General features: G+C 26.6%; 1 protein-coding gene across 2 annotated transcripts in view; it reads left to right on the plus strand.

The window, feature by feature from the left end:
* LOC111033870 overlaps positions 1-14,570 on the plus strand; it is a 28,794-nt gene that overhangs the window by 4,294 nt on the left and 9,930 nt on the right. The window contains exon 1 of one of the 2 annotated variants that reach the window (XM_022314805.1): positions 8,315-8,456. The exons of the other annotated variant lie outside the window; for it this stretch is intronic. Within the exon in view, the coding sequence (XP_022170497.1) occupies positions 8,443-8,456 (14 nt within the window). The 5' untranslated portion in view covers positions 8,315-8,442. Of the gene's footprint in view, positions 1-8,314; positions 8,457-14,570 lie in introns of those variants that run through there. 2 annotated transcript variants of the gene reach the window in all.

Below are 14,570 nucleotides of genomic sequence, written 5' to 3' on the forward strand. Positions count from 1 at the left end.
TTATTGTGGTTTTTCATAACATATTATAGTTATATTGCTTGTCATAAGTTGCTTAAAATTATGTAGGTACTGTTGTTCATGATAATTGTTTAGAATACAGGATGCATTCACTATTATTGACGTGTTGGTTCATTGGTTGTAAGGTTCAAAGTACATATAATATAGTAATATATATAAGTAGTATAATATAAACAAGCATAAATAAAAAACAAATATTTCTTCAATTAAATCTAATAGGTACTATCACACAAAACATAATAATACTCACTAGTTGATCTTATATTTGTATAACATTTCTGTTTAGATTTTAAAATAAATATTTATTTATAAGATAATAGTATCGTATGTTGTGTAATTAAACATAATACAAAATAATTTAATCCCGAAATTCTGATAAAAATATGTTTCTTAAAATCTTAACTTTTAAGGTATGAATATCAAATAAAAATTAAATTAAAAATGTAACTAATAGTTATTGAATTATGGTTCTTTATAAAAGCAACGATTCTGAGCGGAATCACCTTGGTATAGGTCCTATACTATAGGAGAATAAAAAACCCACGGAAATAAAAGTCCATGCGAGTGCCATACAATTGTACTATTTTAATTTAAAAATAATTCGTTGATTATAATTCGGAAAAGCATAATGCAAATATACTTAATAGTACATAATAAAGATTACAGATAATAATCATAAATAATAATAATAACTATTGGCCTAGTAGCCGATATTACTAAGATAAATAAGAAAAAAAATAGTATTTCCATTGGCGTGTATCCATTCATCCCTTGTATTCGACTCAAAAAACCATCTAATATTATAGGCACTACCACCTGTTTTGTTTTTGTGTAATTTTTGTATAAATGTATGATGTTTTTTTACTGTAGTTTCTATATTATATTTATGTCGTTAACTGTCTAATGACTCAATATAAAACAATTTATAAATACCTATATAAATTATAACTTAAAACACTTGTTGAGCTAAAAATTTTTATGAAGGCTTATAAAAAAAAAAAACTTATAACACAATGTACTATGTATGCCCGTGTTCGCATATTTATGTTTAAATTTTTTCCGTGGACTTTTTTCCTGTAAGCTTTATTAGCGTGTGCTTTTTTTCGCGATTCATCAGCCTATATCGCTAATTACTAAGTTTATTTCTTGATACAATTATATTGCTATTACTGTAGATGTCAATTATTGTAATTTATTGTTATTGTCAATGTGATTAGATATAAGTTTAAAACAACCCGTTATTAATTTTATTAAAATTTATCTACCATCGTATATCGAGTATCTAAATACTTAAAATGTAAGTATTGAGTATCTAGTATCATGATACTCCAAAGATAAGTATCCAGTATCTAGTATTGCGATACCGATTCATAAGTAGGTTAGAGATGGTATTTTGCCCAACTCTGACCATAACAAGAAAATACATGTCTAATTTAGTAAAAAGTAAAAACAGTCATTATTTTAAAGTTTGTTTCTATTTTGTGATAGAATTCAGAGTATGTTTCGAAAGCGATTTGTTCATTGTTGTGTAATTTATGTGATAGTGGTGACACGTCAACGTCCGCTGTAATTCACTATTAACATAATATTCTAATTATTAAAATCTAATAGGTACAAGGAAGGCGTAGTTGTATTATTCATTTATATCCAATACATGCGTCTTATGAAATTGAATAGGAAATTGTTACTCGACCAAAATCGCCTATGAAAACGCCACAACCTATACCGTCGATTGGTATTAAAATCAATTTTATACAAAATATGACTGGATTTCAGGGTTTGTATAGGCGTATCACTAAGTGCTATAAGAAAAGCGTTAATTGCTATTAATGCCTTAATGTGCGTTGTCGTTTTTTTAATTTTATTTTTTTTTAATCTCCAGCCTCTGGCATTATCGTCAAACATTACCATACATTTTTGATTCCGAGCGGAACGATAACTATTGATTTTACAACGATGTATATTTATTTTTTTTTTTTATGTCTGTTATCACAGTTTCTTGCAGTAAAAGTGCTTCGATTTTCGTCAACAGCAACTTTTCTGGTAGGCAAGTGAATGTAGTTTGTGCATTCGGGAGGTCAGAATTTAAAATTCCCAATAGTTTTCAAAAGCAACTTATTGTTGTTAGTGGAAATTAAAAAAAATTAGCGTAAATCCACAGTAATTTTTTATGAGCGTTTGTACTTAGTATTTTGACAAAAATTCGTAAAAATCACGAAAATGAATAAATTTTAATTTTAATCAACGAAATATTTTTAAAATATAAAATAGTGCAATTGTATGGCTTTAATGTATTTTTTCCGACTAATTATTATTATTATGTATATTTGTAAAACCGAAGTAAGATCTCGGTAATATAGTCTCTTAATTAGTGGCCATACACTCACACCCGCATGATGTATACTTTCCAGGCCCGGATTTAGACCTTCAGGGGCTTAGAAGCCAATACATAGTTGTTTACCTCCATAAATAAAAAACATAAAATTATATAAATATATTTAAAAAAATTAATCCTCTTCATTTAAGTTAAATAAGAACATTATATTTTATTATAATACATACTAAATATAGAAAAATAATTAAGTCTTTTTTCTTGCTTTTTGCGTAGCAAAAGCTTCTTAGGATTTATCAAAGCTTAATGTTGTAGAACATCATTTACTGTAGACAAAATCATTAATGATGACTGTTCATCTTGTGTTTGTGAAAATGTATTTTTTTTTTTTAAATTTTGATCGACTTCGAAAATGTTCTTTCTATAGTAAAGTTAGCAACAGAAATGATAAAAGCAACATGAATGTTAGGGAAAATATTTGGAGTTAGATCTCAATATTGCTTGAAAAGTACTTCTTCATATTTTATTGAATCATCATTTTTATAATATATCCTAATGAATCCAAGAACACTTTCCTCAACATGTAGTCTAGTTGAGAATATAAAATGTTCAACTATACTTCACTTTATCCGTTTGTGTTAATTATTTTGTCCAGTTCTGAGCTAAATGTATCAATTATTACGTGGTGTGTTTCAACCTGGAATATATCATTACCACTAAGTATAGTTAAAGCTTTATTGTTATCATTTATGTATTTACAGCTGATATATTATAAAAACAATATAGGTAAAATACTAATTACGTATCCGTAAAAATAAATCAAAATGAACTACCATACATTAAAGATTAAACATTCAATCTTCTATATCTATAACAACAATAACATTTAATTAATATAATTTAATGTACGCTGTTAATTGTTATTATCAGTAAGGATTTGAATTCTCAGTACCTACGATGCGGTCACATAAACAAATTTATGTAAATTATTTAATTTTTCTAATAATTCAATTTTTTTTTTACCTATTCATGTGTCCTCACCATACCCATGGTGGGGGATGATGGCCTCCTAAACGACTGTTAGTTAAAAAAATAAAATAATTCTTGTAGGTTATATAAAAAGTAAAAATTACCACTCAACGTAATTTTAAGCCAAGAATACTATAGAATATAAGGCTCAATCCGTGCTTGATTCTCTCCGTCTCACAAATGTACTTGTCAACATAATAAATAGCAAGTTTGTGTTCAGCAGAACCGGTGTTGTGTTTATGTTGTTATCTTTAATATTAGAGCTACCTATAGCCTATAGGTATAGCTGTTATCTACTTAAAGGTAAGATTGTAAGAACATTATCTGAACATCGTAGACTAGTTAAACTTTAGTTAAACTTTTTTAACTAGTTTTAACTTATGACTTATGAGGTATGACCATTTTTAAATAGAAGTATTTTACATGGTTACTCAAACCTGTTTAATAATTAAAATATCGTACAAAATCGTTGTATCACTGAAAAAATGTTCTTTCCTAGAAGTTTAATAATAGATCATTTCACTTTAAAATTAAAGTTAACTACACAAGATTGGGTCTACATTTTACTGAACGAAAATTTTGTGTTGACATTTGTATGCAGTAAGAAAGACACAGTAAGTTCTATTTCACCATCAGTTGTGTTTTCACGCGTACGTTCGACAACGTGGGCGTGTTGATTGTTCAGCAAAACTGTTATCAGAATTATTTTTAAATTGATCTTTATTTGCTGACGTTTGGCCGTTTGAACTACAAACATTTAGATAATTGTAAATACATATTTGAACTTTTAAAATGTTATATATTGTGAAGAAGATTACGTAAGTACTGGTGTGAAATTAGATTAGGTTTCGAATTTGTATGTATATAAATTATAAACAAATAATATAGTGCTAAAAATATGGCATAATAATAGGTACTTATATTTATAGTTTATTAGTTATTATAAATAAAATGTTTAATTATTGTTAATCCCAGCACATTATCATTTCGTATTTTATCAACAATAATTGTTTGATATCTTCATGACCATGTTATAATATATATAATCAAGAGGTTAATTTATGTACATGTATGCTGGCATTTAAAATGTAGTAATGATTTCATTTTTATAGGCGTATATCATTGGTTGTATAGCTGTAACTGGATTTGATCTTCGTCTCTGTGTAGATAAGAAAAACACATTTTTGTAGAATTATTTGATTTTAAAATAAAATTAGTGATGCAGTATATATTTTTAAAAAACCTATACAATCTTCAATCTACGGCTGAGGGCTTCTAGTTTTTATATTTCGCTAGAAAGGTTGCAGAATAATGTGAGTGATCTATAAATATATTTTTTATACTAGGTAGACAGGAAGCTATAAATTGTATTTTGCATGATTTGTACATTAAGTGTATAAAAAAATGAAGATTATATTTTGCATTTTTTATATAGCAAAGTTAGTGGTGAATGAGTATTTATAAAAATATTTAAAACACATTTGGAAAATTGTCGGTAAAAAAATAATTTTACTACCTAATGCAATCTTATCCGTTCGACAATATTTCCGATAACATCCTTCCGCGAATTCTACACTCAATATGTACAGGAAATTAACTTTAATTTTTCTAGAGAACTGATTATCGTTTGAACAGTTCCCTTTTGAAGTAATTTCGATACGAGACTTGTAAGTATATCACGGAGGAGGAAGAAATACATTTTTCTAGTTTATATAAATTTTTATCTTAATACTATATCTTTTTTTTTTAATTTTTATTTATTATAGATAAATAGTAAATACTATAATTACTATGTACTGTGTTTAGTGCATTGGTGCATGTATTTTAAAATGTTGAAATTTAAAAATACGTATATCAGCCTTAAAAAATTTTAATATTGTGGTAAAGATAATACTTATAACTAGAGATGTGAGTGGGTATTAAACATCTGTATACAATTTTATTATACTAGATATTATATACTTGGTATAAAATTATTTTATACAGACGGTATAAATCAAATATATTATATAATGTGGGTTAATATTATATAAGAAAACTAATTCGATATTAAAAAAATATATATTTTATAGTGAATTTGAACTGCATTTTCTTAAATTTATATTATTTCTCGCCCGTGGGAGGCTTCTCCACTCAAGCCCCTCTGCTGTATTTTGTTTTCTTTCTAACCATCTATTATGCTTGCTTATTATACTGAATATTGTATAGATTGTATAAGTCAAAAAAATAAAAAAAATAAATATTATTTCTAGTCAGTATTGGTGTACCAAGATTGTAAATTAATTATAATACATTTAAAAAAAATACATCCCTAAAGAATAAGTTTTTTTTAATTTTTATCATCTATTATAATACTATCCTCTGACAAAATCGATTTTGATTTTTGGTGCAACTCTTAAAAAAATGTCCTTATATACATTTAATTTTCACTGAATGTTCATATTAGCATTCACTATACACCATAACATAACATATATTATTCAATTTTATACACACAATGACTTTTCAAATGTAATTTTTTTTCAAAAATGTATTTAACCTACTGTAGTACTAATGCTTAAGGGGGCGCCATGTCCCGCATGTGTTGTCTCCGTCTCAAGGAAGCAGTTTAAGTTTTATGCCGTTGGCTTAAAAATTAGAGTGAATCGACCTATTATGAAACTTGATGTTAAGAATTTTATCTGTGTTTTGTTGGAAGTTTTTTTACAATAATTCAGTTTTTAAGTGAGTTATGAGCATTTTTAATTTACATTTATTATACCTCGCTTAAAAACTGAAGTATCGTAAAAAAACTCCCAACAAAACACAAATTAAGTTTTTACCATCAAGTTTCATAATAGGTCGATTTACTCTAATTTTTAAGCCAACGGCAAACAACGTGAACTGCTGATCATAAATTTGGCATGTTACGCGTTTGTAAGGCGGAGACAACACATACGGGTGTGGCGTCCTCTTAATTGTAAAATAAATTACTTTAAACACAATAACATCATCAAATACACTAAATTACTAAGTAATTGTATAGGCTGGCAGACCGTCTTCGCTCAGAATCGTGTTTTTTTTGTACAATGATTTTATATCATTTTATACCATCTATTACAGTGATCCACTTGTAACCTACTGTACAGCATATCCACTTACACTCTTCACTTATAAATACAAATATAAACAGCACTATATTAATAACTCATTAAGTTAATATTTTTTTACACGGGTATTGTAATCTAGATCAGCTTTTAAAAAATACCAAGTTATAAAATAAGGAAAAATGTGGTTAGGTATTGAAAAAATTCCGATTTCATAACATTTCACATAAGAATTGATATTTCGTATTAATGATAATTTTATTTTATTTCGTATTTATTACTACCTTTTCGATTATATTACTATTATTTATAAATTAGTTTATTTTACACTTCAGATGTTTGGTTCAAATATAAAAAGTCGTATAATATTAAATAAATACTAAATAAGTAATCTTAAAACTATAAGGTGTGTGTAGTTGTCAAAAAATCATCCGATGTTGAATAATTTTGTAAATTATTATAATTTTTATATTTTAAATGATTGATTTTTTGATATTTTGATTTCTGAATTTTATAATCTATACAAAAATAATATTCAATAAAATACTTTTAAGTTAGTCAAAGTAATAGTCATCACTTTATTCTTTACCAGTATTTTGTTGTAATTCGTGCTGCAATAAATGGTTTCATAGTTATTAGTTTATTACTACATTTTTATATTTTTTGACGGTCGACGAGATTTATTTTGCAATGATCCATGTGGCATAATATTATGGTGACGTATAAATTAAGTTCCACGGCTATTTATACAATGATTGAGTGACTGTCTATGATCCTATTAATAATTATCCGTTTTTCTTAAATTGAAGGGTGTACTAGAATAACGTGCTATGAAGCCACTCTCGATATATTATATTTTAGAATCTTTGACAATTAAAACGTGTTATGATTTTAGTCTGCTTTAAAAGGGCGAAAAATATTTTTATCACGTAAGACAAAACCATCTCACTGCTAGCGCTTTCAGCGGAAATTGTGGTGTATAATAGGTATATATATATATATAGTAGCCATGAATATATAGTTCATGATTACAAGCATAGGTTTCGCTGGAAGCGCTATATCTAGGTCGTTACGCAACCATATTTTAATCTGATTCTGTAGTGAACAACAAAGTCACATAATAAATTATTGCATATAAATGTCGGCGTGCAATTAAAAGGCACTATTAGAAATTTTATCCGTATAACGCGTGGTTCGCCTTACAAGCTGCGTAGATTCTCCAGTCAACCGTTAATAAAACGTCGTGTAGTTGAAAAATTAAAACCTTTTTTTTAAGCCTTTCGTATCACCTTTGAATAAAACTCTCCTCATGTTTTTTATTGGTTTATAATATAATGCATCATATAGGTATCGAATTCTAATCGTAAAACTATAACGATACTACTAATAATATTAAGCATTTGGCAGTTTGCCTCAAAAACGCGGCTACGGCGAAAACCTACGAAACCGGTTCCTTCGTAGTTGTCGTGGCCGTTCAAACCATCGAACGATAAAATGTAATATTAATAAAATATTGTGTAGTTAGCGCAAGCGCAATCGTGCCGCCGACCTTATTGTATGTCAAACGCGTTGCAGTAATAATATTTTAATATTGGCATACGCTCTGCCGTGTGCCGGCACTGTTGTAATTACGCGGCGCCGCGCCGGCGGCAGTTGTGTAGCCAACGACTATCGAGGTCACCGCCGCAGCCGCATGGCGTACGGAGATAGTTATCGACATTTTCGTAGCGTAGGTCGACTGGATGACGTCACGGCTGGCGGCGGTAACCGACGTGTAACGACGTAGTCCGCGCTCCCTGCCGCCGACTATGACGCTCGCGACTGCGGTCTGGTGACGGCGGCCGGTGACTACAAGTGGGGCGTCATTTGGAGATCACACGTCGGCGGTTGCTCACTTGTTTGTCTTGCGTCTTTCGTTTCTTTAAGTTTGTAAAATATAATCCAATTCGCCGACGTTACTGTTCGCCGTTTTGCATTATGGCAAGGATGAGGTACGTATTTGTCATTTAACGATTACTAAATAAAGAAACACATTTTATTTGGTATTCTCGTCCCATGTGCTCAGGTTGTGCGGCGTGCCACGTGGCGGCCATTTTGTTTTTTTTATACCTCGTGACTTTTTAGTATGATATTATTCAATTATTTTAACGTCTACTGATCGGTTTTGATTATATTTCCGAAATTATTAATATTATTTTTCTCGCACAACCATTGATGAAACTGATGGATGTCATGAATATTCGTATTCTGCGTGTGGAATTAATTTTATTTGTGAATATGTCTGTATCCTATCTGTTTAATATATTGTTATTAGGTATTTATACATGTCACATGTCAAAGCTATTATTTGTGCGTCTTAAACATTGGCAATAATTTAAAACTGGTTATCCTAACCTAGAATTCTTAAACACGTGTTTGTACACTAAGTCTTAGCGATGGTTCAAGTGTTGGTGAATCTATTTATGTACACTCGATTTAAGACATTCAGGCATTTTTATCCATTTATCGTCAATAATTGAGAATTCAATACACTGTCCCTTAATATTGGTTAAAGCCTATAATGATGTCTATATACGATTTTGTTCTATGCTATTGTGTAATATTAAATAGGAACTATAAATTTGTTTTCTACATTTAAGAGTGTTCAATAAATAAATAAAATAATTTATTATTTTATTATTATATTTTAAATAATTAAATTAAAGATTAAATAACTCAATCCATATATCTATGGATTAATTTAATAATTAATTTGATAATTTAATCAATACAATAATTTATTGTTCATTATTTGGATTTCACTCTCTAGTTATTGTGGCAGGTGGCAAGATGGTACTTATTTCCTACCTCCTTCTGTCACTATGTGTCACTAATGAGACAAATCCAAACTAAAATAACGGACAATAATTGATTGTATTGGTTAGTCTATCTATATTTTATAGTGTCTTATAATTTATGATCTTACAATGATTAATTTTTTTAGTAGGATGTCTACCCTATTTATACTAGAAAAATGCTTTAATTTTTAACTTAAATATATTTTCTGACAGGAAAGTGATTATGATTGGTACTTTCGAGCAGTATAAATTAGGGCCAAACCAGTTTTTGACAAAATCCATACCTTAAAAAATTTGAAGTTTAGTTTTTTTAAATATTGATAAAAATATTTTTGCTTGGTCTATAAGCTAATACATGAACGTTAATTTCTTTGTGAACATTCAAAGTTATAAATTAATTAAAATATAACATTTTGTAGCTAATGCTTGTAAATTTAATACATGTTTAGGTAGGTTAGGGGTCCATACTGAAACCTAAAAATAGATAAACAACATTGCTTAGTTCATGTTAGATATTTATTCAGTGAAAATCAATTTTAGTTGTTTTGGTTAAGTTAAAAAAAATTTTGTTGGGATTTGAAACTTTTACTTACATTGTTAGATTTTATACAAAAATTACATTTTCAAAACAGTTTATTAATGCTACTGCTCATATCAATAATTTGTATAATAAATGCTTTGTTTTCAGCAAAAAATAATCGATTTTACGGTATTACTAAAATTTAAAAAAATTACAATTAAAGCAATATTAATAAATTATAAAATAGGTATTCATTGTAATATAGACTGACAGACCAATTTCACTCAGATTTCTTTTTCGTGTTCAATGATTTATCATTAAATTCAAATATAAACATATATTACAGTAATTCGCTGAACGATAACGCGGCAAGCGATTACTTACATTCCCCCTTTTTTTAATATATTTTTCTATACATGTCTTAAAGTATGTATGTGTTTTTAAAATGTATATTTAATTTACTAAGTCGAATTTTTTATCTTACTTATGTTTATATTAGTATTATTTTTCTGAATTTTTTTATTTTATAATAAGATAATAATGTATATTGATCAATATTTCAATGTAATCTCAGTCGATTTATTCAGTTGGTAGTAGATAGTAGATATTACTTTTGTTCTCATCAATATATGAGATTTCTTCAATTATGTCCTCAAATAAAATTTGAATAAAAAGTAATTTTTATAGCTTCTATTTTCTTAACTAACAAAGGTCTAGTTCTAAATTGTATATTGCTATGAATATACCATAAGGTTTTACCGGTTTTGAGTATAACGTCTCAATGTTCAGATATGTTTCAGGACTGCTAATTAACTTGGAATGAGACTTCAAATATTTTAATATTAACTTTTATTAAAAACTTTTGGTTGAAATAGTTCAGTGAAGTACCCAAAATATTTAACAGAAAATTACCTTCTATGCTTTTATAAAAGTAACCAATTCTTAAGATTTGAAATTAAGAGTGATAAGTGATAGTGCATTTTAGGACGCTAATCTGTTTCATTTAAACTTAAAAAGTTTATGAATAATATGTTATTTGTTCTACGTACAACACAAGTTCAAAAATATATTTTTTCGAATATCTTCATCCTTAATGTTTAATATAAAATTAAAATTATCTATTATACATTTTATTTTTTTCTGAAAATATATTTTAATTATTAGGGCTATAAATTGAATGTTTTATAAATAGGGAGTGGATTTATATGTTATAAAAATACATGAATATGGGGAAAAACATTTTAATTTTTATATGGGTACCATGCATTTATAATACATTAAATATAATTATACAAATATAAAAAATATATATATATATATAATATTTTATGGAATAAAGTATTGCGTTGATTAATTACAAAGTTCACTGCGACATGGCTTCAAAACGTTTGAATGATGAAATGATAAAATATGTAAAATAAAATTGGCATCATTTTTATAAGAATGGTTTAAATTGTGAATATTTAATATTTATTTAATAAATATATGCATTTACATATAAATCCATCCTCAAGTTATAAGTAAAGACCTGGTACCCATGCAATTGCATTTTTTTATGGCGTTTTCTGTATCCTATAGAAATAAGCTACAAATTCAAATTAAAAGATGTAGATTAATTTGAAGAAAGATTTGTTTTGGACGACATTTGCGCGTTTTAGGCTATTTTATAAAAATGTACTAATTACTACATTTGTATTGCTTAATCTTTAATCAACTGATACTATTTTTTAATTTATATTGCTTTTTTTACAGAAAAAAACATAGGGACGTATATGATCATAAATTGTAATCAAATACTGTAAAGCCGTTTAAATCTTATATTTTTATTGTAATTACGCCTGCACGGTTATTATTTGACAACCGATTACTATAAGTTCTAATCTGTTTTATTGATTGATCGAATATCCTGTTAATCGATTAATTCAATAATCCATTTCTAAATATTCCATTAATTTCATTATGCATTGAGGTTATACAATTGAACAATATTATAACAGTTTTTAGTTCTAACTTTTACGTTTTAACCACCTGAATAACGTGTGATCATTTGTGGAATTCATAATAATGTATTCATATTAATTGATTAATAGATTTATGATTATTTTTATTTATTGATTGATCAATATTAATCAATTTTATTGTAAAAACATCTAATCTGTATTTTAAATTATTGTAAAATTACAGATACAACTGATTAATTATATGAATAATCAATTAATTGTTATTACTGTGCAGTCCTAATTATAATAGTTAAATTTTAATCAAATATTTTAGATCAGTTTAAATTTAAAATTGTTGTATAATACTTAATAGTTTCGTTTACTCATAAATAATTATATTATAATAATTAAATAGCAATAAAAATACATTTTTAATTAGGTGCCTACAGTGAAAAGTTTGTTATATAATTACTAATTACCAATAAAAATTTGTTTTTGTACATTTCAGCATTTTAATTGCGTGCTTTTTAATTGTAACTGCAAAAATAATACCAGTCTTAATTTAGGTAAAGCAGACTTTAGCTTAAGTAGAGAGCGATTTTTTAGGTTCTTACATTTATTTTTTTGGCTTCATGCAGCATTCTTAATCTGGATAACTTATTCAGTGCATAACTTGTAAAAACATATTTATTTTGCACATTACAGCATACTTTAAAGTTTCCAGGATATTCTGTTTGACTAGATTTAAATAAATTACCAAATAATGCAATAATTATTTTCATGTTTAAGCATATTATTACATGGAATGCAATAAATAGATGGTAAATGTAAATATTATAAATTTATAAAGTTTATGTTATCTATACCTATATTTATGTGATTTATTTCTTTTGTAACTGGTACATAGGTTTTTAAATTATTTGAAGTAAAAAAAAATTATACTTCCAGCATATTTTACCATTTTAAAGATTATTAAGAAATTATTTTAAGGTTTTTCATTTTTTATTATAATTTTTTTTACCTTTTATAAATTCCTTGTAATTGTTCAGTTATATTTTGTTACATTTTAAGCATTTAAGATAGAATGAGATTTCTGCCTCATGCGAAAAAGTTGATATCTTTTTGGTTACATGTGCACTAATTAAATTAATTATTGTATTTAATGGTTGATAGTAATTTGATAGTAATAACAATAAGCTACACAACCAGATAGCATTTGAACATGGATCAGTATGCATGTTTCTGTATCTGTATATCATGATTTAAGACCATATGTTTAATAACTTGTTTTACTAACATTTACCAAACTTGTTTTAACCAGCTTTCCATTTCGTCCTAAATGTTTGTGAGAACCATTTGTTTATTACTTGAGTCCTAAGATATATAAATACCTTCAATTAATAAATTTCGATAATTTTGTGACAAAAATAATATTCTAAATAATTCTTCATAAGATATCGACATGCAATGTCATCAGTATCCGGTTGCTGGCCACTCAGACCACTCAGCCTAGATGAATAATATTATATCATAATTTATATACTTAATCTATGTATAGAAGAAGAATATGTTTATAAAAAATAAAATCTAGCAGAAAAAATCAAAATCAAAATTTTAAAATCAATAATAATTGAAGTGTATTTTATAAAAAGTCTTATGATAATGTAGTTTTTAATTTTTATTGTTTAAAATATTTAAATTTAAAAAAATTATAAGAAAATCTTGTGTAAAATATTAAAATGTGAATACTTAATTTGATGTTGGTTTCAATATTCTAATTGTTACCTAAAAAAATAAATATTAATAAAAGAGACCAAAAGATGAGGGCAGCCCTTACTCAACAATAATGGCGATACCAATGATGAGTTAAATACACCTATAAAATATTAAATAATAATGTAATGTTATTTACAAAAACGTATAAATGATACTAAATTTACTGCATAGGTTGAGTCTACTGTATTATAAATATAAATAATATAATTCAATATTACTTTGTCCTTTACATCACTTTAATATTATATTATATCTATATTTTTTTTTAATATTCGAAATACAGCATAAATTATATTATATGGTGAATTAGATCTATGCGATTTATTATTAAAAATAATATTTTGTCCAAAAGTTAGACATCAAAATCAAATATGATAATATAAATTATGATGTATTAGGGTCCTAGTATGTTTGGAACTGAACTTACCAGGTGGAGTAGGGTACTAGGCACTAGTTGCATAAATGTATAATATCCTGGTTACAAAATGTTGGAACTACTTAATTCTTGAATGTATCTGTTCTAAAATTGACTTATTATTATTAATATTATAATATGCATAATATTTATTTATTTATTCTTTATTACCAGACGGGGTCATTTACAACACCTTAATTGTCTTTTCATGCTTTTAGATGTTTAAATAGTTACATGCAAACATAAAGATTTACTTCTTAAATCTACTACCAAACCAGTTATAGTTGGGCAAATTTATAATCTTATGTCGTTCAAATTAATTCTGAAATAGTTCAACTATATTTTGTTCTGTCTAGTACCTATTTAACTGCTGACATCTGGATTATAAATTTTAAATATACATATTAAAATAATTAATATTTGCTTCGGGATTTTTGGAGAAATATTTTATTATTGTTCATTATCTAGGTATTGAAGTAAAAACTGTTTATTCATTTTGTGTTATTGATCATAGTTTGTTAATTTAACTTCTACTTTTTGTATAATTTAAAATTTGACATTAATTAATAAATTTTTTTAATGTCAGCGATAAGTTATATGTTTCGCGTTGTTACAAC

This window comes from Myzus persicae, unplaced genomic scaffold (genome assembly GCF_001856785.1).
Source record: "Myzus persicae strain clone G006 unplaced genomic scaffold, MPER_G0061.0, whole genome shotgun sequence".
NCBI classification, from domain to species: domain Eukaryota; kingdom Metazoa; phylum Arthropoda; class Insecta; order Hemiptera; family Aphididae; genus Myzus; species Myzus persicae.